Below are 22,498 nucleotides of genomic sequence, written 5' to 3'. Positions count from 1 at the left end.
AGGGCAAACGGGGGATCATTCAGATCAGGATACTGGAAGTTTGTGCATAGGTCCGATCACGTCCATGCATCTGTGGCAAAAGAACGTGGGAAAATGGAGATGTGTGGGTCCTGACCGTCTCCCGACGTGATCAGTGTTCCACTTTCGAAATGCTGGCAGGGAGGGGTACGATTCATTGCCCTTCTTTCCCTCCCCCCCCCCCCCCGCTTGCCAGTAGAATCTGGCTGTGTTGATAGATGGCGGATGAACAATGTCAAAAGTCACCCGTAAATGATATTTCGGCCTGGCTCTGATGTAGTATTTAATTTTTTATGCGTGCAGTGTTTCGCCGTGTGCGTGGGGTTTAGGATCTGTGTGCGCGCACACAGCTTAGAGGGAACAGTGCTGCTGTGGCAGAAAAGCTGAAACTGCAGCTAGGCCTTTAAGTCAGCAGCAGAAACCTGAAGGCAACACAAGTGGAAGAGTGAATAGAGAAAGCAACCACCTGACCCACAGTTCAACTGCAAATATCAGATTTCTTTGGTTACTGACAAGCAGCAAGTACACAAGAGCGCCCCCAACCAGAGGGGAGGAGTGGAAGATTATATATACAAACACTTCATGAATTTCAAAATTTCAAGAATAATCTGCATTTTGGGGAATGCAAAATCACAGTAAGTGAACTGGTGAAAAATGTTGCCTCGATTTTCACAAAAATATTTTCACCAGCTTTAATTAAATCCCCAAACCTAATACGGTGCCCTAGCATATAGTGATATAGTATATCGGGGTGGGCAAACGTTTTGGCCTGAGGGCCACATCGGGGTTCCGAAACTGTATGGATGGCTGGGTAGGGAAGGCTGTGCCTCCCCAAACAGCCTGGCCCCGCCCCCTATCCACCCCATCTGCCCCCTCCCACTTCCTACCCCCTGACTGCCCCACTCAGAACTCCCAACCCATCCAACCCCTGCTGCTCCTTGTACCCTGACCACCCCCTCCCGGAATCCCCCGCCTCTAGCCGCCCCTCCCTGGGACCCCACCCCCTCCCTGTCCCCTGACCACCCTGACCCCCGCCCCCGTACCTCCGCCTCATCCAACTGCCCCCAGTTCCCTGTCCCCTGACTGCCCCGACCCCTGTCCACACCCCTTCCCCCTGACAGGCCCCCTGGGACTCCCACACCTATCCAACCCCCACTGTTCCCCATCCCCAGACCACCCCCAACCCCCAGAACCTCTGCCTAATCCAACCACCCCCTGCTTCCTGTCCCCTGACCCTCTGCCTCTTATCCAACCCCCACGCCCCACGCCCCCTTGCCATGCTGCTCATAGCACCAGGACTGGCAGCCGCGCTGCCTGACTGGAGCCAGCCACGCCGCTGCACAGTCTAGAGCATCGGGGCAGGCCAACAGCTCTCGCAGCTGCACTGCCTGGCAGGAGCTCGCAGCCCCGCCGCCCAGAAGGCTGGCAGCATGGCGAGCTGAGGCTGCGGGGGAGGGGGAAACTATGGCAGAGGGGCCAGGGGCAGCCTCCCCAGCTAGGAGCTCAAGGGCTGGGCAGGACGGTCCCGTGGGCCAGATGTCACCTGCGGGCCGTAGTTGGCCCACCTCTGTAGTATTCCCTCACAGTGGTCATCTGGAATGTATTTATGCAGATGAATAGAGGATGTTCGTATCAGAAGAAATCATGGGAGCTTACAATGGGAGGTATCCAATGTGCCAGCCTGTGATGCCAACCTGGGTTGATAGTCTGAAAGTCTGTACATACAGACTTCCCTTTGCATGCCATTTAAAAACTTTACAGTGTTTGATTTCCAGCATAAGAGCAGCTTTTAATCCACTGTACTTTGGAAACTGCTCATAAAATCTTTGATCTCTCACCATTCTAAACCAGAATATTCCTGCGTTAGCTGCTCCAAAATAACAGCTTGTGAGAAGCAGTAGATGAAGCAGAAAGTATAAAGACTCATCATATCATACACATATCATATACTCAGGGGATTACAGAAAAAAAAGCCAACTCATGCATGAGTGCATAGGCAAATACAGATTAGCCAAGTAGCTGAAATGCTAACTTTCATTTGCTGCAATTTCAGAGCTGTTTTGGTTTCCCTTCTTTCCACTGAATGCATCCGATGAAGTGAGCTGTAGCTCACGAAAGCTTATGCTCAAATAAATTTGTTAGTCTCTGAGGTGCCACAAGTACTCCTTTTCTTTTTGCAAATACAGTCTAACACGGCTGCTATTCTGAAACTTCTCTTCACTGTGGCACAGACAGGATCCATTCCACGTAGGTTAAGGTGCAAAAATGCAGACCAGGATACATTTATGATTCTGACAGAAAAATACTAAGGAGAATTGTGGTCTTGCTCATCTCTGGCATCTGAAGGTACAGAGCTGTAGTTTCCAAGATGAGGTGCTCTGAGGCATTCTGCCTCTGAAGGTCAGATGGAGGCAGCATGCTTCACGGAGCACTAGGGGGAGCATTGGGGGAGCGTGCTGTATAGTGCTTTTTACACCTGATGGTGAAATATACAATATATGCTTCTCCACAGGAGCAGCTTCCCCGCTATTGAACCTACACACAACAAGTCAAAATTGAATCTCCAGCGTAAGATAATAATGTCAGGCAGAACACCCTCAGTCTGTTCATTTGAATAAGGAGGGAACATCAATGCACATGTATTATGTTTTTCCAGACACAAAGAGCAAACATGTGCTTCCAGCTTGAATTACTTTTATTTTATGATTATGGAAAACAAAAGAATAAGAAGGAACAAAAATAAAGTCTCCATGTGAGAGCACAATGGACCAGATTCTCTGCACTGGTCAGGTAGCACAAAAAGAATGGAGATAGCCCATAACTTCCAGTTTAGTATACCCCTGACATGAGGGAAGTCCCCAATGAGTATGGGGCCAACTCCCATGTCTCTCTCTCTCTCTACAGCCCCCAGCTCAGCAGATGTGTCAAAGCACAGATAAGGAGTGGCTGAAGCATGATATACTTTGGCTATCCTCCACTGGTGATGCAAGTTGAAGTAGTCCCCAGGCTTCTCTACTCTCCACGAGGCCTGGCAGGGAGTCATAACTAGAGCCCTGCAAATCTGCAGAGATCTGCTTTGTATCTGTGCACCATTTTTGCGCATCTCAGATTAGATGTGGATACAAATTTTGTATCCACACAGGCAGGGCCGGCTCCAGCTTTTCTGCCGCCCCAAGCAGCAAAGGAAAAAAAAGAAAAAAAGAAGAAGCAGGACCCACCGCCGAATTGCCACCAAAGAGGGAGAGAGGGAGTGACGGGCCTGCCGCCAAATTGCCACCGAAGACACGGACGTGCCGCCCCAATCACGGACAGAGTGCCGCCCCTTTCTATTGGCCTCCCCAGGCACCTGCTTCCTTCGCTGGTGCCTGGAGCCGGCCCTGCACACAGGGCTCTAGCCATAACTGACTCTCTGACATCCCAACTGATTTAATAAACTCAGCAGAAAATCTGGGCCAGTGTGATCTGGGTCAGTGTGTCTCTCCTCTGCAGCAGGCTACACCTGAACTGTACAGAAAATGGCAGATGCTTCCAGCAAACAACAGGCACCTGGACATTTAAAAGTGCAATACATGGAAACCAAAGTCACAACTCTTCAATTTGTTCTTTCCCCATCAACCAGTGATTATTCATAAAATCAGTACAACTGCTGAATCTGTAAGTCAGCTCCTGCCACACATCAGGGACCTAATTTTCTATTACTCTGCACCTTGTGTAGTCATTTACACCAGGGCAAAATGAGTGCAAAGTGGGTGTAAATGCTATCATTCTGATTAAGTAGTGTTGTACACCCATTTTGCCCTGCTTTAAATAACTGCACAAGATGCAGACAATTGGAAACCAGATTCCAAATATCCAAATCCAGACCTAGTGGAGGAAGAGGAAGATGTTGACTTTGCTGTTGTGACAATTTTTATATAGCTGGGCCAAAACATTCTGGGAAACTCCAAACCCAAGGTGTTTTGTGGGGAGTGGAGATATGACAGAAGTTGGTTTCACTGGCTTGGGTGAATCTCTGTTTCTTTAAGCCTACAAGGTACTTCTAAGCAGTGGCTCCTTTTCCAGAAGACAAAGCCCCCAAAAGCCACTGCTCTGGGGATTACACCAAGTTCTAACAGGTTTTGGCTCTCAGTGTGGAGACATAGCTTCTTTCCAAAATGGAATTCTGAGAAGTAATATAAAAACATGGTGGTCCCCTGTACTCAGTTATTTATAGGTGACTCAGGCATTCCTCTGATGGGATGTAGAAACTCCATCCAGTCATTGGCATGGAGAGGATTAACTTTCCGTTCCTAAGGAGGGTTAAAACTCCACCTTGGCTAGTAAACACATTCAGCACAGAAATCTGTACTTAATTCAATTTTGCTTTGCAATTCCCCATTAAGTAAACTAGCGCTAGAACAAAACATTTAGTAGATACAGCACTGTAGTCTACATTTTTAGTTGTCCCCATAAAAAAAGTAAAACAGCTTTAATATTACACGCCTTCTACAAATAAGAAATAACTATAAAGAAATCAATGTAACAAACCATACATTGAACTGTTGGTTGTATAACATAATGTTGATCCGGGGTAGTTTGGGGTCTGTTGCTTGATGTGTACTTCAGGCTCTTGTTAGCGTTGTAAAATGAAACTTCTTCAATCTATCTCCTTGCTGTTGGTGCTTTAGGTAATTTCCAGTTTATGGGTTGTAAAGTTTGGCCCATGAAAAATAGATATGTAGAAATTTCTTAGTACAAAAGATTATTGTTCCGGCATCTGATAGCACGTACAGCCTCTACTCAGAGTCCCATGAGACGTGACTGAAGCTTTGTATCCTGACTCTACTCCTGAAATTAAATCAGCTAGCAAGGGGATTCTTGAACACAAAATATTTGGTGCACACAGTGCTCTCAGGTGAAAAAATATGCCCAAACATACAATGTATAGTATACACTCCAATAATCCCTTAATAGTTGTTAACCAAGTTTAATAACAGTATGGTTCTCTGTAACTGTAAGATACAACATGGCAAAAGGCACAGGGAGCCTTTAAGTGGTATAGTACAGACAAAAAGAAAAATTTGCATTGTTTGTTCCAGACCTAAAGTGCTGTGATTTCCCTATGTAGTCTTCAAAAAGGGATCTGAAAAGTGCAAACTGCAAGCATGGCAGATGAAGAGTTTTCATGGACACACGTCTGTGCAGTTTCTTGAATCTGTGACATTCGTCATGATTAAGTCCTGGATTTCAGGGTTCAAATGTCCTTTAAAAAACAGAACAGGAAAATTTAAAAGGAAATTTTAATTTAAAAAACACTTCTGTTTAAAACCACTAAATATTGAGAGTCTAATTCTCATTTACACTCAGGCTCCTTTACACCATATTGGTGGTGCAAAAGGGCCTTAAAGTGGGCATAAATTACAGTTACACCCATTTTAAGATTGCTTTATACTGACAGAGTGGCATAAAGAGGCTATAGTATTAATGAGAGTCAGCCTTGAATATTACTATTAATAATTGTGGGTCAGATTATGAACATCTTATTCAACTGGTGAGCATTTACTTTCATAAGCTGTCCCACTATCTGGGCCTATATACTTTAAAGTTACTTATTGCCAGAGATGTGTGTGTTTGCACATGCACATCAGGGATGAGGAGAAGTGTGCTGACAAGACTGAGATGATTTGTCTGATATCTATCATGACCATTGTCAGAGTAATTCTACTGACAGAATTCCTCATCCTTCCTACATGGCTTGCATAAAGAAAGCCACTAATGTCTGTGCAGTGCCATTCATACCAATGATGCAGCACAAGTAACAATGATTTAATTGAACTGCAGATACGGAAACCTACTTATTGGGAACGATATGTGAAATGGGTAATCTGCAATCTTTATTTCAGGCTCTATGTGGTTAGAAAATAGTGTAATATATTTTTAATAATTGCTTATGACCAACAGTGGAAGATTTGCAAAATTATCTGTTAGTTCTTTTACATATAGAGATGGGCAAATAATTACAACATTTTCTGTGATTTTTTAAAAAAAAATTAGATGAATCTGCTTTCATTATGTTCACACTCCTTTTGTGTTCTCTGTCTGCGAATTGTGTAGCAAAAGGTTTACCAGCAGGAATGTTTGACAAAGCCCCAATTCAGCAAAACATGTGAGCAGATGCTTAACTTTACTAGTACCATTGACTTCAAAGGATCTACTCTTAGGCTTAAAGTTAAGCACACAAATAAGTGCTTTTCTGAACTGCAGCCCAGAGCAATGAATTTTAATGAATATTTTGCAGAATATTAACAAAATATAGATTTTGAATGCACATGCAATCAAGGAACAGAAATAGACCCTTGTGACCAATCAAAACACTTCAAAATTTGAATCTAGAACACTGGCAATAAATTGCTTGTGAACAAGCTATGGACCAAGAACAATGAATACAGTCATTTGCGGAGAGAAAGAGAGTCAAAGGTCATCTAGATTATTCATAATGAATTATCCATTGAGTTGTGTTTCCAACTCTAATATCTATGAGCTGCATCCTTAATTTCTTATTCAGACAAAACTCCCACTGACCATCATATATATGAGCTGAATAACAACAAATCTACAACCTGTTGAAATTAGGATAACCAGATGGCAAGTGTGAAAAATTGGGATGGGGTGTGGAGATAATAGGAGCCTATACAAGAAAAAGACCAAAAAATTGGAACTGTCCCTATAAAATCAGGACATCTGGTCACCCTAGTTGAAATGAAGTCCAATGGGATTACTCGTGAATATCATGTGCAAAAATATACACACTAGTGGGGCCTAAATAATTAGGTCAATGTTCTAAATCTGCATTGCTGACATAACTTAAGTTGTACTGTTCAGAATTTCTTATACAAAAAAATCTTGTTCCTCAACCTGAGGGACTGTAGGTCATTTCCAAAGCATTACAGTAAACATCTGTGGCTTTCAGACTTCACATACACACACAGCATAGAATAAAGGTTCTTTCCAGTGTTTCTTAAAAATGCATGATGCTGAGAAATATAATTGGCTGTCATATGATTTCCTGCATACTGCATAGACATTTTCAGTCATTAGAAAGAGGAAGTAAAACAAAACCCCAAAAAGGCAATGAGTATCCCAATGATCTGTTATCTTCCCTTTCAAATTCTTCATTTTAACGTGTTTCATTATAATCTCTAACATAAGATTTGATGTGTAAGCAGGGGCTGGGCATTATGGTGAAAAGAATTCTACTCCTGTTAAGAAATCAAATCCATGAGAAGCCACGCTATGTGCTCAAACAATATGCATTAGGGTTAGGTTTGGACATGCATTGAAGCTCTGCTCCAGAATTTATCTTGCGTGATGGCTTTAGTTTAGTTGGGATCAAATTTTACTCTCATGTGTGCCTGCAGTAACTCCATTGAAGTTTTACATCAGTTTGTGAGAGTAAAGTATTTGGCTTTTGATTATTAAGGTTTATTTTTAAAGTGCTTAATTGGGACAGCATGAAAGTGTCTGTTTTTGGAAGTACCTATTAACGGACTGGAAAGCCAGAGGTATCCTGCAGCACATTCAGTGAGTCATTTCCAAGAAAAACCCAATCTTCATCAATCCAATTGCTAATCTACACTTCTCCCCTGGAAGCTCAAAGTCATCTTGTCACCAGGCCACCTTCTAACTTGGTTTTTATTAGTTAGAAGAGAGGATGTATTTTCAATTTAACCCCATCCTTTGAAAAGACATAACACTAGCTGGCCTATAAACTACAATTTGTTGTTTCTCCAGAGACCATTCCCAAACAAACCCTCAACTGTGCCAGGGCTTTGCTCCACGTATTTCATTGATCCCTGGGGCTTTGGTGGTCTGTTTGGCCTGTGTAGTAACTTAAAACAGTTTTGGGACTGCTTAAATTATGTCCGGCTTCAATGACTCCCAAGGGGCCATTCTGGCAACTAGGAATTGCCAGGACACAGCAACACTGTGGCCACAACCCCTCCTGCTGCCAACAACCCTGGCACATACCCTGTGCTGGGTTTAGGGAGAAGGTTGGTGGAATAGAATCCACTCCCTATGCCAAGAGAATTTCCCTTTGGCCAAGGAGACTGGCTTTAAGGGCATTTTGTGGTGCAAAACAGGCTTATCAGGGGCCAGAATCTGGCCCATTATTTCAACTGTGTCCTATGGAGTCTAGTCTCTGGCAGTTCTCCGTACTGATTTTGTTCTGGGTCTGTCTTCAGCATATTATTGATAAACAGCTTTATACAGATTTTTATCTACAGTATCTCAGGCTGAAGTATATAAATATTGTTATCCCTTTTTGACCTGAATGGCTAGTCAAAATTCTGGTCTCTGGGGATCTCTAGTTGGAAGTAGAAATATATGATGGAGTCTATTATTTTCTTTCATTCAATCTTGTTTATTTACAAGAAATGCACAAAGTCCTGCTTCTCTGAATGCAGAAAGAACCAAAACAACAGGATAGCTTCTTTGCTTACAGTCTCAAGCTTCTTTAGCCAGCACCAGACCCAAAACCTCTCTCTCTAGCTTTTTCTAGGGTCACACATCATGCTAACAGACTCCTGGTTGGTTTTCTTGCTGTTTGAGTCCCTCTCTCATTTTCTTATCTGTCCTACCCCCTGGTAGGATTTTCCATACTGACAGACAGACGCTCTCATGGACTCTCTCATACACATGACTAGTCGGAACAATACTCAGTGGAACCTTCCGCCCACAGAGTGCTAATTTCTGGGCAGACTCTATTAGGCCTTGTTTGAGGTGAGGCCCCTGATTGGTCCCTTCCATGTATCTTCAATGACGGGTATATTCATGCATCAGTTTCAGAGAGGTTTAATCTCAACCCATAACAAGGTTTAACCCATCTGAAATACGAAATAGAACCAAATGCAGAAAATTCTTAGGTGAGGGTTGTCAGACCTATGCTGACATCTTGTGTATTGCTTGGTTTATCTTGTTTTTACAAAATGAAAGTTGTGTTGTAATACAGTTTGTGGAAGTTCAGATACATTTGGAAATTACCTGTTCTTTGCTCTGTGCAAATTTCTGTACGACAAGGAAAGTCATACATTCGTAAGAGTTAAAGATGGAAAAGACCCATTTGATTATCAAGTCCATCCTTAATGAGGACAGGATATAGTCCCCAGGCAAAGGACATATCAGTTGATATATTGATAAAAACATACTACACTAGATTTGAGCTAAAGACCAAGGAGAAGCAAGTCACATGCAGTACATACTACTACAGAAAACTCTACATTCACCAAAACAAAGTTAGTTTATCATCTGGTACTGTACCAGATTATGGCTAGGAGAAACACAGTGGCCTGACGTGGACCTAGAACCAGACTAGCAGACCAGGCAATACCTTGGAGAGAGGAAGTGACCTGTTCTTCATTATTTATACATTTCTGTGTTATCTGGAAAGTCATAGGATTACATGTAGAATCTGGAGAACATTCCTACTAGGCTTGTAGCAATGTTAAGGAAAGTCAAATTTAGACTCTAAAGTACGTAGTGGTTCTTTCGTGTTCTCATTTGACTTATTCTTTATATATTGACAATGCCCTTGTTAAAAATAAAAAGTCATAAGCAGGAAGTTTAAAATTCCATGACTTACTGTTGTCTTCTTTCTGTAACTGGAGACAATTTCTTTTTTTGTCTGTTAAAGCAAGTGTGAACAAATCTGATTTATAGAATTTTATTTTAAAAGTTTCTACTTTAAAAACATAACAATATAATTCAACAGATTTTTAAATATCCAAAACATCTGTGTTCTTATATTTGGCATGAGACTGTAACAAATTTCTCCACAGTTCTTCTGTCCAACAACTCTATGGCCAAATCCTACAGCCCTTAATTGCAAGATTAGGCCCATAATCTTGTTTCCATTCAAATTCTTTATTAAGATAATCAAAGTGCATGTATAGTTTACTGGAGAAGTGATTTATTACCAATATCAGAGTTGAATGATAGGCCATTATCCATTAATACTTTCCCACTATTGTTTTCTTTCAGATAGTAAAACATTAAGAAAAAAAGCAAAATAAATAAAGTAAGTAAACACAGCTAATAATAGTTCAGTAAAGAGTATGGCGCATACACCATGGTGTTAGCTATTTAATCTGAACAAAAATCATACATAAAATTCCTGTGTCTCATGGTGAGGGAAGTAAAGCCTAACCCAATGAAACAATCAGTCATCTTTAGATCACAGTTCCTCTGGAAAACAAAAGAATCAAATGTCAAGTGACTGTGGGTAGAAATCATCCAGTTGTTCTGAAAGGCCTGAAGAGCAAATTAGGAGATTGGACCCACTAAATAAAGTCAAAATGTACCTTTTTTGGCATGGAGCTTTGTGAGTGATTTTCTCTTTAGAAAGATAATTAATGCAGATATGAGAACAACTGCTATTACACAGGTTGGGATGATAAATAAATTCAGAGATTTTTTTCCAACAACTGATGTTTGTCGAGCTACAAAAAAAAAAAAAAGAAGAAAAAAAAAGAAATATAATTTATAAAGTTATCGGACCTTACTCTCATTTACACTAAGGCCTCTTTACACCACCAGGCAAAGAGTCCTTAAAGTGGGTGGGTGTAAATTTTTACACTTACAATAAGACTCCTTTAAGCTGCCAGAGTGGTGTACTGCAAATGAGAATTAGGCCCATTGTATTCATGACAGCTCAGTGAATATTATTATAAATCATCTGTGCACTGATTGAAGACTAGTTGGATAGAATTCCAGAAAATGGAAAACCATGCAGATTGCAAATATACACTGAGGAGTACCATTGTACTGGCAGCTAAGCAAGGGCAGCTATTCTAGAATTTAGAAGAGGAAATGCAAATATGTGATGGGGAAGGTTGTGTATATTAACAGCAAAACTAATCTGGGTTCAGAAACAGCTAGTAAAATTCCAGATTTCCAAAAGCAAATACAATGTTTCATTTGTTTTATCTCCAAAAAATCAATACTATACTACTTACTTGGAAGGAATTTTGGAGATTGATTTTAGGATATATAGTATAATATTAAAGCATATAATCAGCTTCTACAAATACTCTCTCTCTCTCTCTCACTCACACGCACACATTGTGGCAACCCCTATGTAAAAGTTCAAAAGGAGATACGAACCTAAAGTGAAAATGTAAGAAGTTTCTTCATTAAGTTCTTTACTCCAGAATGTGCAGCTGTAGTTTCCACTAGCATTTGGCTTGTATTTCAGCATACTAGTTATATTGTATAGTCCATCTGTGGTCAATGTGTAGGTGGTATTTACAGATACGTTGACTTTAAGATTCTTCTCATTTTGCCAGAACACTTCAGCTAGAGGAAACCCTTCTGACTGGCAAGTTAAAACCAACTCCTCTTCTGCAGGTTCACTCATTATTTGGACATTTATTCTCGTGTAAGATGCTGCATAAGAACAAGTTTAGTGCAATTGCTTTTAAATATGTATTATTTTTTTCCACTATTCCTTCCCCGTTCTCCCTCTTTCTTTCACTGTTACTTATCTACAACTGTTTCTACAATTTGAAATGATGGCCATGTTGCAGCAGAATATAGTATGCATTGGTCAGGCCTACCATGTCTATTCTTTCTTCAGTCTACTTCCTGCAGAGTCACACTAGATCATGTTTCAGAGTGGCAGCTATGTTAGTCTGTATCAGCAAAAACAACAAGGTGTACTTGTGGCACCTTAGAGACTAACAAATTTATTTGGGCATAAGCTTTTGTGGGCTAAAACCCACTTCATCAGATGCATGGAGTGGAGAATACAGTAGGCAGAATATATATAAACAGAACATGAAAAGATGGGAGTTGCCTTACCAAGTGGGGGGTCAGTTCTAATGAGACAATTCAATTAAAGTGGAAGTGAGCTATTATCAACAGGAGGAAAAATCACTTTTGTAGTGGTAATCAGGGTGGCCCATTTCAAACAATTGACAAGAACGTGTGAGTAACAGTAGGGGGAAGGTAGCAGGGGGAAATTAGTTTTTAATTTTTGTAGTGACCCATCCACTCCCAGTCTTTATTCAGGTCTAATTTTATGGTGGTTAGTTTGCAAATTAATTCCAGTTCTGCAGTTTCTCGTTTGAAGTTTTTTTGTTGAAGAATTGCCACTTTTAAGTCTGTTATTGAGTGTCCAAGGAGACTGAAATGTTCTCCTACTAGTTTTTGAATGTTATAATTCTTGATGTCTGATTTGTGTCCATTTATTCAACGAAAAACTGCAGAACTGGAATTAATTTGCAAACTGGACACCATCAAATTAGGCCTGAATAAAGATTGGGAGTGGATGGGTCACTACAAAAACTAAAAACTAATTTTCCCCTGATAATTTCCCCCTATTGTTACTCACACGTTCTTGTCAACTGTTTGAAATGGGCCACCCTGATTACCACTACAAAAGTGATTCTTTCTCCTGTTGATAATAGCTTACTTCCACTTTAATTGAATTGTCTAATTAGAACTGACCTCCCACTTGGTAAGGCAGCTCCCATCTTTTCATGTACTGTGTATATATATTCTGCCTACTGTATTTTCCACTCTATGCATCTGATGAAGTGGGTTTTAGCCCAAAAAAGTTTATGCCTAAATAAATTTGTTTGTCTCTAAGGTGCCACAAATACTCCTCATTGTTTTTACTAGATAATGTGTTTGTAATTCGTGGATCTAGAGAAAGCTAGTGCCCAGCACAATGGACCTCCATTCACTGATGGGGCCTGCAAGCTTTACTGTAATAAATACAACAGTGGTAATATGATAAAGAACAATTCAGGCCACCCGAGGCAAAAATAGGTGTTTTGAATGTTTGTGTAACGCTAGCTTACAGCTGTGGCATTATCATCGTATTGGAATGAAACAAAGAAAATGACTAGATGCTTGCAAACACAAGCCAAAGGACACAGCTGATCCTTTAAAACTGGCATCTCCATTCTTTGCCTTTCAAAAAACCCTTCCTCTAAACGATTGCACAGAAGAGGTTTCAACATAGAATCTCATTGACATGCTATAAGCAGCAAAAAAGGCCATGAGCCAAATTCTGCCCTCAGTTACATCAGTGTAAATTATGTTTAATATTGTTAGGCTCTTTCAAATAACAGGTCCCTGGCCTGACAGGTACAATTACTTGGGCAATCCCCACTTGGTCTGTTACAAGATGGTACAATTTAGAGCAGCCCTAAAGCTGCTCCAAGTTGTGCTGGGGACGAAACAGGCTCCAGAATCCAGAGGAAAAGAAAGATGATATAAAGCCACTTTTACTCCCCCTCTAAGAGCTATCTCAAACATTGCTTAGGTATACCTGAGGACTGAGCCCAATGTCTTTGTAGTAGAGCCAGAAAGTGTTAGTGCTGATCTTGCGAAGCGGAATTTTAAATTTGAGTTAATATATTATTCATGTCTTATATAGCCACTAACCTTTTACTTCCAAAGTAATGTACTTGTAATCAGCTCCTCTGTAATCAATGAGACAGAGGTAAGACCCTGCGTCCATCAGCTTTACGCTGGTGATTTGGAGTACTGAATATCCCAAATTCAATTTGTCACGTAACAATGTTGCTCTTCCCCTATAGTCTCTGTGCTGGGATTTAAGATCTTCCTCCCCCTTTTGAAGAGTGTAAACTTCTTTTGGTTTTTGCTCGTTTAACCCTTTTTGCTCCCAACTGACACTTAAGTCTTTAAGATTTAACTGGCCATCCACTGGAAACCTGCATTCCATGGTCACGTTGCTCCCATATTCTGCAATGTACTGTAGTTGAGGAACTTCAACTGTGAAAAAAGCTAAGATAGACAAAACCATACCCAGTGAGCAAATGTTATGACTTTTTCTTTCATTGGGTCAAAATGTGTCAGAAATTCAAACATTCAAAATTATTGGTTAGACTATAACTTTGCAGCCTTTTCTTTGTTATTGTTTTAATTGTTTCCCCATGATAACAGTGAGTAAATAGCAAATCCACTTGATTCCATACTAATGTCAGAGTCCAAAATACAAAAACAGAAGAAGATACAAACTGAGGTTCTCTGCATCTCAGACAACCCATTATTGTCTTTGGATGGATATTTACACAAGGGGCACCTGTCTAAAATCATTACGGTACCTTGTGTACCCTGAAGTTTCTCTAAAAGGAACAATCCTTTGTGGACATGCTAAGCCAATTTGTTTTGTCCTTTACATCAGTGTGAATCCAGTGCGACTCCTTTGAAATCAATAGCTTTACTGTGGATACACACATATGCAAAGGACAGCAAAATTTTGCCCATTGTAAGTACACATTACTGGAGGAATTTATAGACCAGAGGCATCACACAATGCAGCATTCAATCATCACTGCAGTTCTGATTCTGCCACACTTACTCACGTGGAGTAGCTCCATGAATAGTTCTAATGAATCTCATCAGTGGGACTTCTTGCAGAGCTAGGTACAAGCTCATGTGAGAAAGGATGGCAAAACAATTCCTTTAGTTAGCTGCCAAGTTTAAATTTCATGACATTTGAGACATTCAGTCACATGAGCCTGAAATATTTATTGCTGCACACTGTTTACACCTTAAATCTTTATTTGATGCATAATGTTATTTTCACTATAAAATTCCGTATATCTTATTTTTATTTTATTTGTAATGTCACCTGTACAATACAGTGACAGATTTAATGCAGTAGTGCTAGCAATCATTAATAGTGATAATCAAGAGAAATCCAGATAGCTACTCGTGCATCCTCAACTTTTGTGTCATAAATTAATGAAATATCAGTAGGAAAAACTTCATTTTTTTTAGCAGTGTGATCGTTGCTTCGCTTGTTAGCAATTGTCATCAAGAAAGAATGATATAAAAGAGTTTCAAGCTTTTCCTTTTTATCTATATCATTTATGATCTCATATTTACACAGAAAGTATGGTTTCAACTGCACCTTGTGGTGAAAGTGAAATAATAAACCAGAGCGAAAGAATATCTTTGTGCTGTAATTTCCATTTGCATTTGGATGTCTAGAAAAAAGTAAAGTGAAGGTTTTATCCTCAGCAGTATTTAATAGATATTTTGGCTTCTCTAGTCTGCTAAGAGTACTTTGAACTGCTTATGTGGTACAAAATGGCCTTATAATGTCTAGAGATAGCCAGCGAAGAATTCCTTTTGCATAATGGAACTCTCTATATGCAGAAGGCTGACAGAGGCAACTCCACTACCTCTTATCGCAGTCATGCCAGCCCCAGCTGTATGTATGGTGGGTCATTCTGAGGAACAGATGTGGGAGGATGTGGGGGATGAAGGAAGGAGAAGTGGTGGAGCAGAGTTCCACACTGCCTGATCCTCTATTGATCCTGGTGGTTGGTGGCTTTTCAACATGGCTGACAAAGGCATAACAAGATCCAATGACTGGAAGTTGACATAAGTCACATTCAGCCTTGAAATAAGACGCAATTTCCTAGCTGAGAGGGTAAAAGAACTTTGGAACAGCTTTCGGGGGGAGGTGGTGGACTCACCATGGCTGGGAGTCTGTAAAATAAGATCAGATATCTGGTTAAAAGATATGCTTTAATCCAGCTTCTGGAAGAAATTCTATGGCCTTTGTGTGTGGGAGATCAGGGTGGCTCATCATAGTGGTCCCTTCTGGCCTTGGAACCTGTGAATCTATGTATCCCCCATTCACCATTTTCCTTCATCGGCCCATGGGGAGAACAGTGTTACCTCCACATGCTCATAACACTTGCAGCTGTGCATTAAGATATATAATATAAGATTAAAACTATAATCAAATTTCATGCTTCAGAGGGTTCAGCAGGTCGCCTGCAGGAGCAAGGAATGAATTTTTTTCCTGATGTACAACTGGGTAGATGTATTCTAGGCTTGTGTTTGTTTTCTCTTTCCACCTTCCTCTGAAGCATCAGAGATTGGCTACAGTGGAGATGGGACAACAGATGAGGAGGACCAGTGTTGTCAGGGATACAGAGAATCCTCTTTCTAGATGCCTGGCTGGTGGGTCTTGCTCAGGGTCCATCTGATCACTAGGTTTGGGGTTGGGAAGGAATTTCCCTCAGGTCAGGTTGGCAGGCACCTGGGTTTTTTTTCACCTTTCTCTATAGCATGTGGTGTGGTATCTGGACATCTCTCACCTAATCAGTTTCTTGCCGTTGCCGGGACCTCAGGCACTGGTAGCACCTTGGTCACTCCAGTTTGCTGCCTGTAGCACATAGTTTAGTCTCCTGAGGACTGAAAGTCTTTGGTCTCATGAAAGTCTTTGGACTTAACATAGGGGCATCTGGGTGAAATTTAATGGTCTGCGATATACAGGAGGTCAGCCTAGATGCTCTGATTATCCCTTCTGGGCTTAAACTGTATGAAATGATGAAACTCTCCTGGACTGTCAGTGGCAGCCATTAGAACAGGGGTGGGCAAACTTTTTGGCCTGAGGGCCACATCGGGGTTGTGAAACTGTATGGAGGGCTGGGTAGGGAAGGCTGTGCCTCCCCACACAGCCTGGCCCCCGCCCCCTATCCACCCCTGTCTGCCCCCTCCCACTTCCCACCTCCTGACTGCCCCCTCAGAACTCCTGACCCATCCAACCCCCCCTGCTCCTTGTCCCCTGACTACCCCCTCTCGGGACCCCCCGCCCCCTTACCGTGTCACTCAGAGCAGCAGGAGCTTGCAGCCCCGCCACATGGCCAGAGCCAGCCATGCTGCTGTGCTGCCCGGCAGGAGCAGCGGGCCAGAGCGCTGGCGGTGCAGTAAGGTGAGGCTGCAGGTGAAGGAGGACAGCAAGGGAGGGTTTGGGGGCTAGCCTCCCTGGCCGGGAGTTCAGGGGCCGGGCAGGACTGTCGTGCAGGCCAGATGTGGCCCGCGGGCCATAGTTTGCCCACCTCTGCATTACAGCAGTAAAATGCCATCCTCCATATACTCAGGATTGCCGCGACCCCACTTAAAGCCATGACCCACACTTTGGGAACTGCTGCTCTACAGGCAGCTGCAGCAACCAAGAGTACACAGGGTTCTACAGTGCTTCGTCCATACTCACACCCATAGCTATGCCTAGAGAGGAAGGCTGGTCCTGTAGTTCAGATGCCAGCCTAACACTTAAGAGATGTGGGTTCAATTCCCCTCTCTAGCGTTGACTTCCTGTGTGACCTTGAGCAAGGTGCATAGTCTTTCTGTGCCTCAGTGCTCTACCTGTAAAATGGAGGTAATAGTGCCTCCCTACCTCACAGGAGTATTGTGAGGATAAATACATTCAAGATTATAATGCACTCAGATACTACAGTGATGGGGGCCATATAAGTATTTTAGATAGAAGCCCCTAAGACAGGGACTATAAGGACCAGCATAGCTGGCTTTACCATCCAAATAGCCTCTATATTGGAGATATTCCTCAGTGGGTAGAAGGATAGTAGGACAACAGAGATCTGGGCCCAAAGAATTATTTTCCCTAGCCCATTCCTTATATGGACAGCTAGCCTATTCCTTGACTTGTCTCTAGTCCATAACTGTGTCTTCTTATGTATTTGTATAACATCTGGTACATGGGACCTCGATCCTGAGTGGGGCCTTTGATGTTACCACAAATCAAATATTTAATAATTACTAACAGTTTAATAATAGGATTGGACTCATTTGAGGCCTTTGTTTTTATTTTGTTTAATTTCTCTCTTATCCAGTTAAAGTCATTTAGTTTCACTGAATGTGAAAGACTGAGTTATTGTGTAGTTAGAAGCCTGATAATTTTCGGGTGATGAGGATTGGATGATTTAGGTGCTCAGCTGCCATGGTGATGGAGGTATCACATGAAGTAGCTAGATTAGATAAATAGATTAGATAGAGAGGAAAAGACAAAAGGATCAGTGGATATGCGTGAAGAAAAGTTAAGAAAATGGCCGTTTATGGAAAAGTTGATGGGTGCCACTTGGAAGGAAACACCCAAGATTTTTAAAAGTCACTAATGATTGTGGATGTTTCCGTTTTTGGATGCCCAATATGAGATTTCTTAAAGGAGCCTGATTTTTAGAAGTGCTGAGCACCTACCCTTTGAAAATCTGGCCCCTACAACAATGGTGTAGCCAGGATGGGATACTTGGGGGGGCCCTGACTTTGGGTGGGTGGGCAATGACAGAGGGCAGGGGTGGGGGGGAAGGAGGGATTGGGGATGCTTCCCCCCCCCACTCTCTCCAGCCCGTCTTGCGGGAGGCAATGGACATGCTGGCCAGGGGCCCCCAGGGCCCAGTCGGGCACCCTGGGGAGTGGGGTTGGGGTACAGGGGCTTACCCCACTCTGCCTGCCCGGCACTCCAACTGGGGAGCGGGGTTGGGGCATGGGGCTTGCGGGCAGGAATGGGGTGAGCCCTCGGCACTACTCCCCAGTTGGAGCACCAGGTGGGCAGGCGGAGGGGGGCAAGCGCTGGGGCTGGAGCAGAACCGGGACTACAAGGGTGGGCCTGGGTGCTAAGAGGGTGGCCTGTGGCCCACCCATGGCTACTATCCTGCCCTACAAGCCACCTCCAGTTGGATGCCCAAAAACAGAGCTCTGAAAAATCAATAGTCACCTTTGCAAATCTTGGTGAAGACTTTGAAATGCATGTATACAGGCTAAGGTTGTATTCTTATGTCAGTTATATTGATGACAGTTATGCATCCGATGAAGTGAGCTGTAGCGCACGAAAGCTTGTGCTCAAATAAATTTGTTAGTCTCTAAGGTGCCACAAGTACTCCTTTTCTTTTAGTTAAAAGAGAAGATCTCTTACCTCTTATCAAGTACAGCTGCACTTCCAGTATCAGGATTGGCAGGATTCTGAACATTTTCTCAGAGGAGTCTAAAACACAACAATATTAGCAACTTAAATTTTCACAACTGCCTTATCATGCTGAGATGTAACAAACTCCTTTACCATAAAGTTACCATTAAAAGTTAAACCACTTTCCAAGGTTCTTAGAAGTCAGAAAATATAAATAGGATCTTACATGCTGACTGAATCAAGTAACTTTCTGGAGTATAATGACGCACAGGCACATGCCATATATTATGGTACACTGAACTCTGACACTGAAAACAGGGAAACTGCTTTTAGAGCGCCGCACCTGAGCCTTTATGATTTCAAAAGCGTCCAGGGGACTTATCGACACCAGTTACTTTCCAGGATTATTTCTTACAGTAACTACAATAACTCTACTTTGAAACTGTACCCATGAATATTATAAGCAACTGAAGATAATTTTCATAGTCTGTAAAGCTTTGTACATGGATAAACATATTTCCCAAACTCCCATAGCTGAAGGAGTCTGGCATGTTCTGTGGCTTGATAGTAGAATACTCCTGATTTATCTCCTCTCAACCCCAGTCACTCTTTTAGTGGAGTTTTCACATGAGACCTCTGTGCTCATGGCCTGTACTTGTTTTAGGTCTCAATGTAGGACACACAAGGGAAAGCAAGGCCTCCTTCTATCCTCTCTCCCACTCACCCATGCAAAGGCCAGGGAAAGTCTGGTCTTTAGTCTGGTCAAAAGAGGTTAGATTTTTTGTGACTTTCTGGGACTTTCTGGAGGGGAAAATATAGTCTGTTCTCTCTGCATGCAGTCTTGCTACAGTACATGCCACAAAGTACCATACTGTATTGACAATAAAAAGACAGCCCATAAATAATGCATCTGAAAGGAATAAATCCAGTTTTACTGTGGGCAGCCTTTTGCGCCATTGATTATTAACAAAGAGACTATTCTTTGTACTTTTTTCATACAAACAGGTAAACAAAAGAAAAAGCAATGGAATGAAATAGTCTTAAATAACAAGGAATGCCAGAGCTAGTGAGATGGGAAATAAGGAACAGGTTTTATTTTCATAAAATGAAGCAGACACAGACACACAACCAATAAAGCCAACAAAATAGACACAGAAATAAACATAAGGAAATAAAGAATACATGGAGAAATTTTTGAGCTCACCAGAACAATATGGGTATTAGATTTGAGTCAGTTTTTTTGGTGCCTAACTTGAGATGCCTGGGACTTGATTTTCAGCAGCACTGTGATCCTGCAGCTCCCTCAGCCTTCACTGAAAATTGTGAATTCTCAGAGTCTTAGATAACCAATAACTTAGATATCTAAGTATCTATCTGTCCTCTGTCTATTTTGCTGGGGATATAATTGGGGAGTTATTTTTTCCATAACCAAAACCTTCCATTTTTTTTGAACTATTCCTCATTGGTTAGGCTTTTTTTCTTTTTCCAATGAGTAGCTACCAATAACCAAGCTGCTACTAGCAGATGAGAAATTAATTCTTCATTTCCTTTTGTGTGACCATTTCCACTAGGAAGCTCCAGCAGGATTACCAAAGAACATTTGGTAATAAATATCCAACAGTTTGGGATACTTGGTTATGGACTGCATCAAAATTCTCTAATGACTGGACATGTCCACCATATATGGATAAAATCTCCTCTTTCACCACAATTTCTCCAATATTTATCCGCATTCAGTTTCTCTCTCTATTTTTTAACCTGACTGGTGTGGGGTACCATTGAAATAGTATTTTAAGGAAATTTATTTTATTGTGCTACAGAGTGAGGTTGCTGGTTGTCTTTTCAAAATCAAACCACATTCCTCTGAGGCTATTTGTCTATCCATATCCTTTCTCCCAGTGTGTCATATATGGGCACTTTTTTGTTGGGAAAGCTGTCTGCAACGATTGATATAAATTAGTTATAATTTTTTTGTTTCCTAATTGACCGGACACAATCGCTTCTATTAAAGTTAGCTTTCTGTATAAAACAGGTTTTCCAGAAAGTTGAAAAACCTAGTGCCTGACTTGAAAATACTAGCACCAGGGGAGACTGGACCACTTAAAGTTAGTTTTGACCTCTAATAAGTTTCTTTACTGAATAGCTGGCCAACTGTGTGAATTCCATGGCTCTCCCAATCTTTGAAGTTCTCTAGTTCACAATGTGGGTTAAGATCTGAATTATTTGCAATGGGTGCATTGGTGAGGAAAAATAACTTTTTTTTCTGTTACAGAAACAGTGGATGAAGAGAAACATGGTAGGTAATAACATATTTGGATTTCAGTAAAGCATTTAACAGATTTCAGAGTAACAGCTGTGTTAGTCTGTATTCGCAAAAAGAAAAGGAGTACTTGTGGCACCTTAGAGACTAACCAATTTATTTGAGCATGAGCTTTCGTGAGCTACAGCTCACTTCATCGGATGCATACTGTGGAAAGTGTAGAAGATCTTATTATATACACACAAAGCATGAAAAAATACCTCCTCCCACCCCACTCTCCTGCTGGTAATAGCTTATCTAAAGTGATCACTCTCCTTACAATGTGTATGATAATCAAGTTGGGCCATTTCCAGCACAAATCCAGGTTTTCTCATCCCTCCCTCCACCCCTCCACAAACTCACTCTCCTGCTGGTAATAGCTTATCTAAAGTGACCACTCTCCTTACATTGTGTATGATAATCAAGGTGGGCCATTTCCAGCACAAATCCAGGGTTTAACAAGAACGTCTGGGGGAGAGGTAGGAAAAAACAAGGGGAAATAGGCTACCTTGCATAATGACTAAGCCACTCCCAGTCTCTATTCAAGCCTAAGTTAATTGTATCCAATTTGCAAATGAATTCCAATTCAGCAGTTTCTCGCTGGAGTCTGGATTTGAAGTTTTTTGTTGTAAAATAGCGACTTTCATGTCTGTAATCGCGTGACCAGAGAGATTGAAGTGCTCTCCGACTGGTTTATGAATGTTATAATTCTTGACATCTGATTTGTGTCCATTTACTCTTTTACGTAGAGACTGTCCAGTTTGACCAATGTACATGGCAGAGGGGCATTGCTGGCACATGATGGCATATATCACATTGGTGGATGTGCAGGTGAACGAGCCTCTGATAGTGTGGCTGATGTTATTAGGCCCTGGGATGGTGTCCCTTGAATAGATATGTGGGCACAGTTGGCAACGGGCTTTGTTGCAAGGATAGGTTCCTGGGTTAGTGGTTGTGTTGTGTGGTGTGTGGTTGCTGGTGAGTATTTGCTTCAGGTTGGGGGGCTGTCTGTAGGCAAGGACTGGCCTGTCTCCCAAGATTTGTGAGAGTGTTGGGTCATCCTTCAGGATAGGTTGTAGATCCTTAATAATGTGTTGAAGGGGTTTTAGTTGGGGGCTGAAGGTGATGGCTAGTGGAGTTCTGTTATTTTCTTTGTTAGGCCTGTCCTGTAGTAGGTGACTTCTGGGAACTCTTCTGGCTCTATCCATCTGTTTCTTCACTTCCGCAGGTGGGTATTGTAGTTGTAAGAATGCTTGATAGAGATCTTGTAGATGTTTGTCTCTGTCTGAGGGGTTGGAGCAAATGCGGTTGTATCGCAGAGCTTGGATGTAGACGATGGATCGTGTGGTGTGGTCAGGGTGAAAGCTAGAGGCATGTAGGTAGGAATAGCGGTCAGTAGGTTTCCGGTATAGGGTGGTGTTTATGTGACCATCGTTCATTAGCACTGTAGT

The 22,498-nt window shown here is 41.8% G+C and overlaps 1 protein-coding gene across 1 annotated transcript in view; it reads right to left on the bottom strand.

Annotated features, from left to right (window-relative positions):
- Window positions 1–2,765: 2,765 nt before the first annotated feature.
- LOC140912100 (programmed cell death 1 ligand 2-like) overlaps window positions 2,766–22,498 on the bottom strand; it is a 35,864-nt gene continuing 16,131 nt past the window's right edge. Inside the window, exons 2-7 of the mRNA XM_073346255.1 lie at window positions 18,758–18,826; window positions 13,447–13,809; window positions 11,158–11,439; window positions 10,356–10,493; window positions 9,638–9,679; window positions 2,766–5,260 (exon numbers count right to left, since the gene is read on the bottom strand). Coding sequence (XP_073202356.1) covers window positions 5,181–5,260; window positions 9,638–9,679; window positions 10,356–10,493; window positions 11,158–11,439; window positions 13,447–13,809; window positions 18,758–18,812 — 960 coding nt within the window. The 5' untranslated portion in view covers window positions 18,813–18,826 and the 3' untranslated portion in view covers window positions 2,766–5,180. The remainder of the gene's footprint in view (window positions 5,261–9,637; window positions 9,680–10,355; window positions 10,494–11,157; window positions 11,440–13,446; window positions 13,810–18,757; window positions 18,827–22,498) is intronic.

Source organism: Lepidochelys kempii, chromosome 5 (assembly GCF_965140265.1).
Source record: "Lepidochelys kempii isolate rLepKem1 chromosome 5, rLepKem1.hap2, whole genome shotgun sequence".
In the NCBI taxonomy this organism is placed as follows: Eukaryota; Metazoa; Chordata; order Testudines; family Cheloniidae; genus Lepidochelys; species Lepidochelys kempii.
The sequence above is the reverse complement of the archived record's forward strand: the minus strand, read 5'-3'. Positions and strand labels throughout refer to the sequence as shown.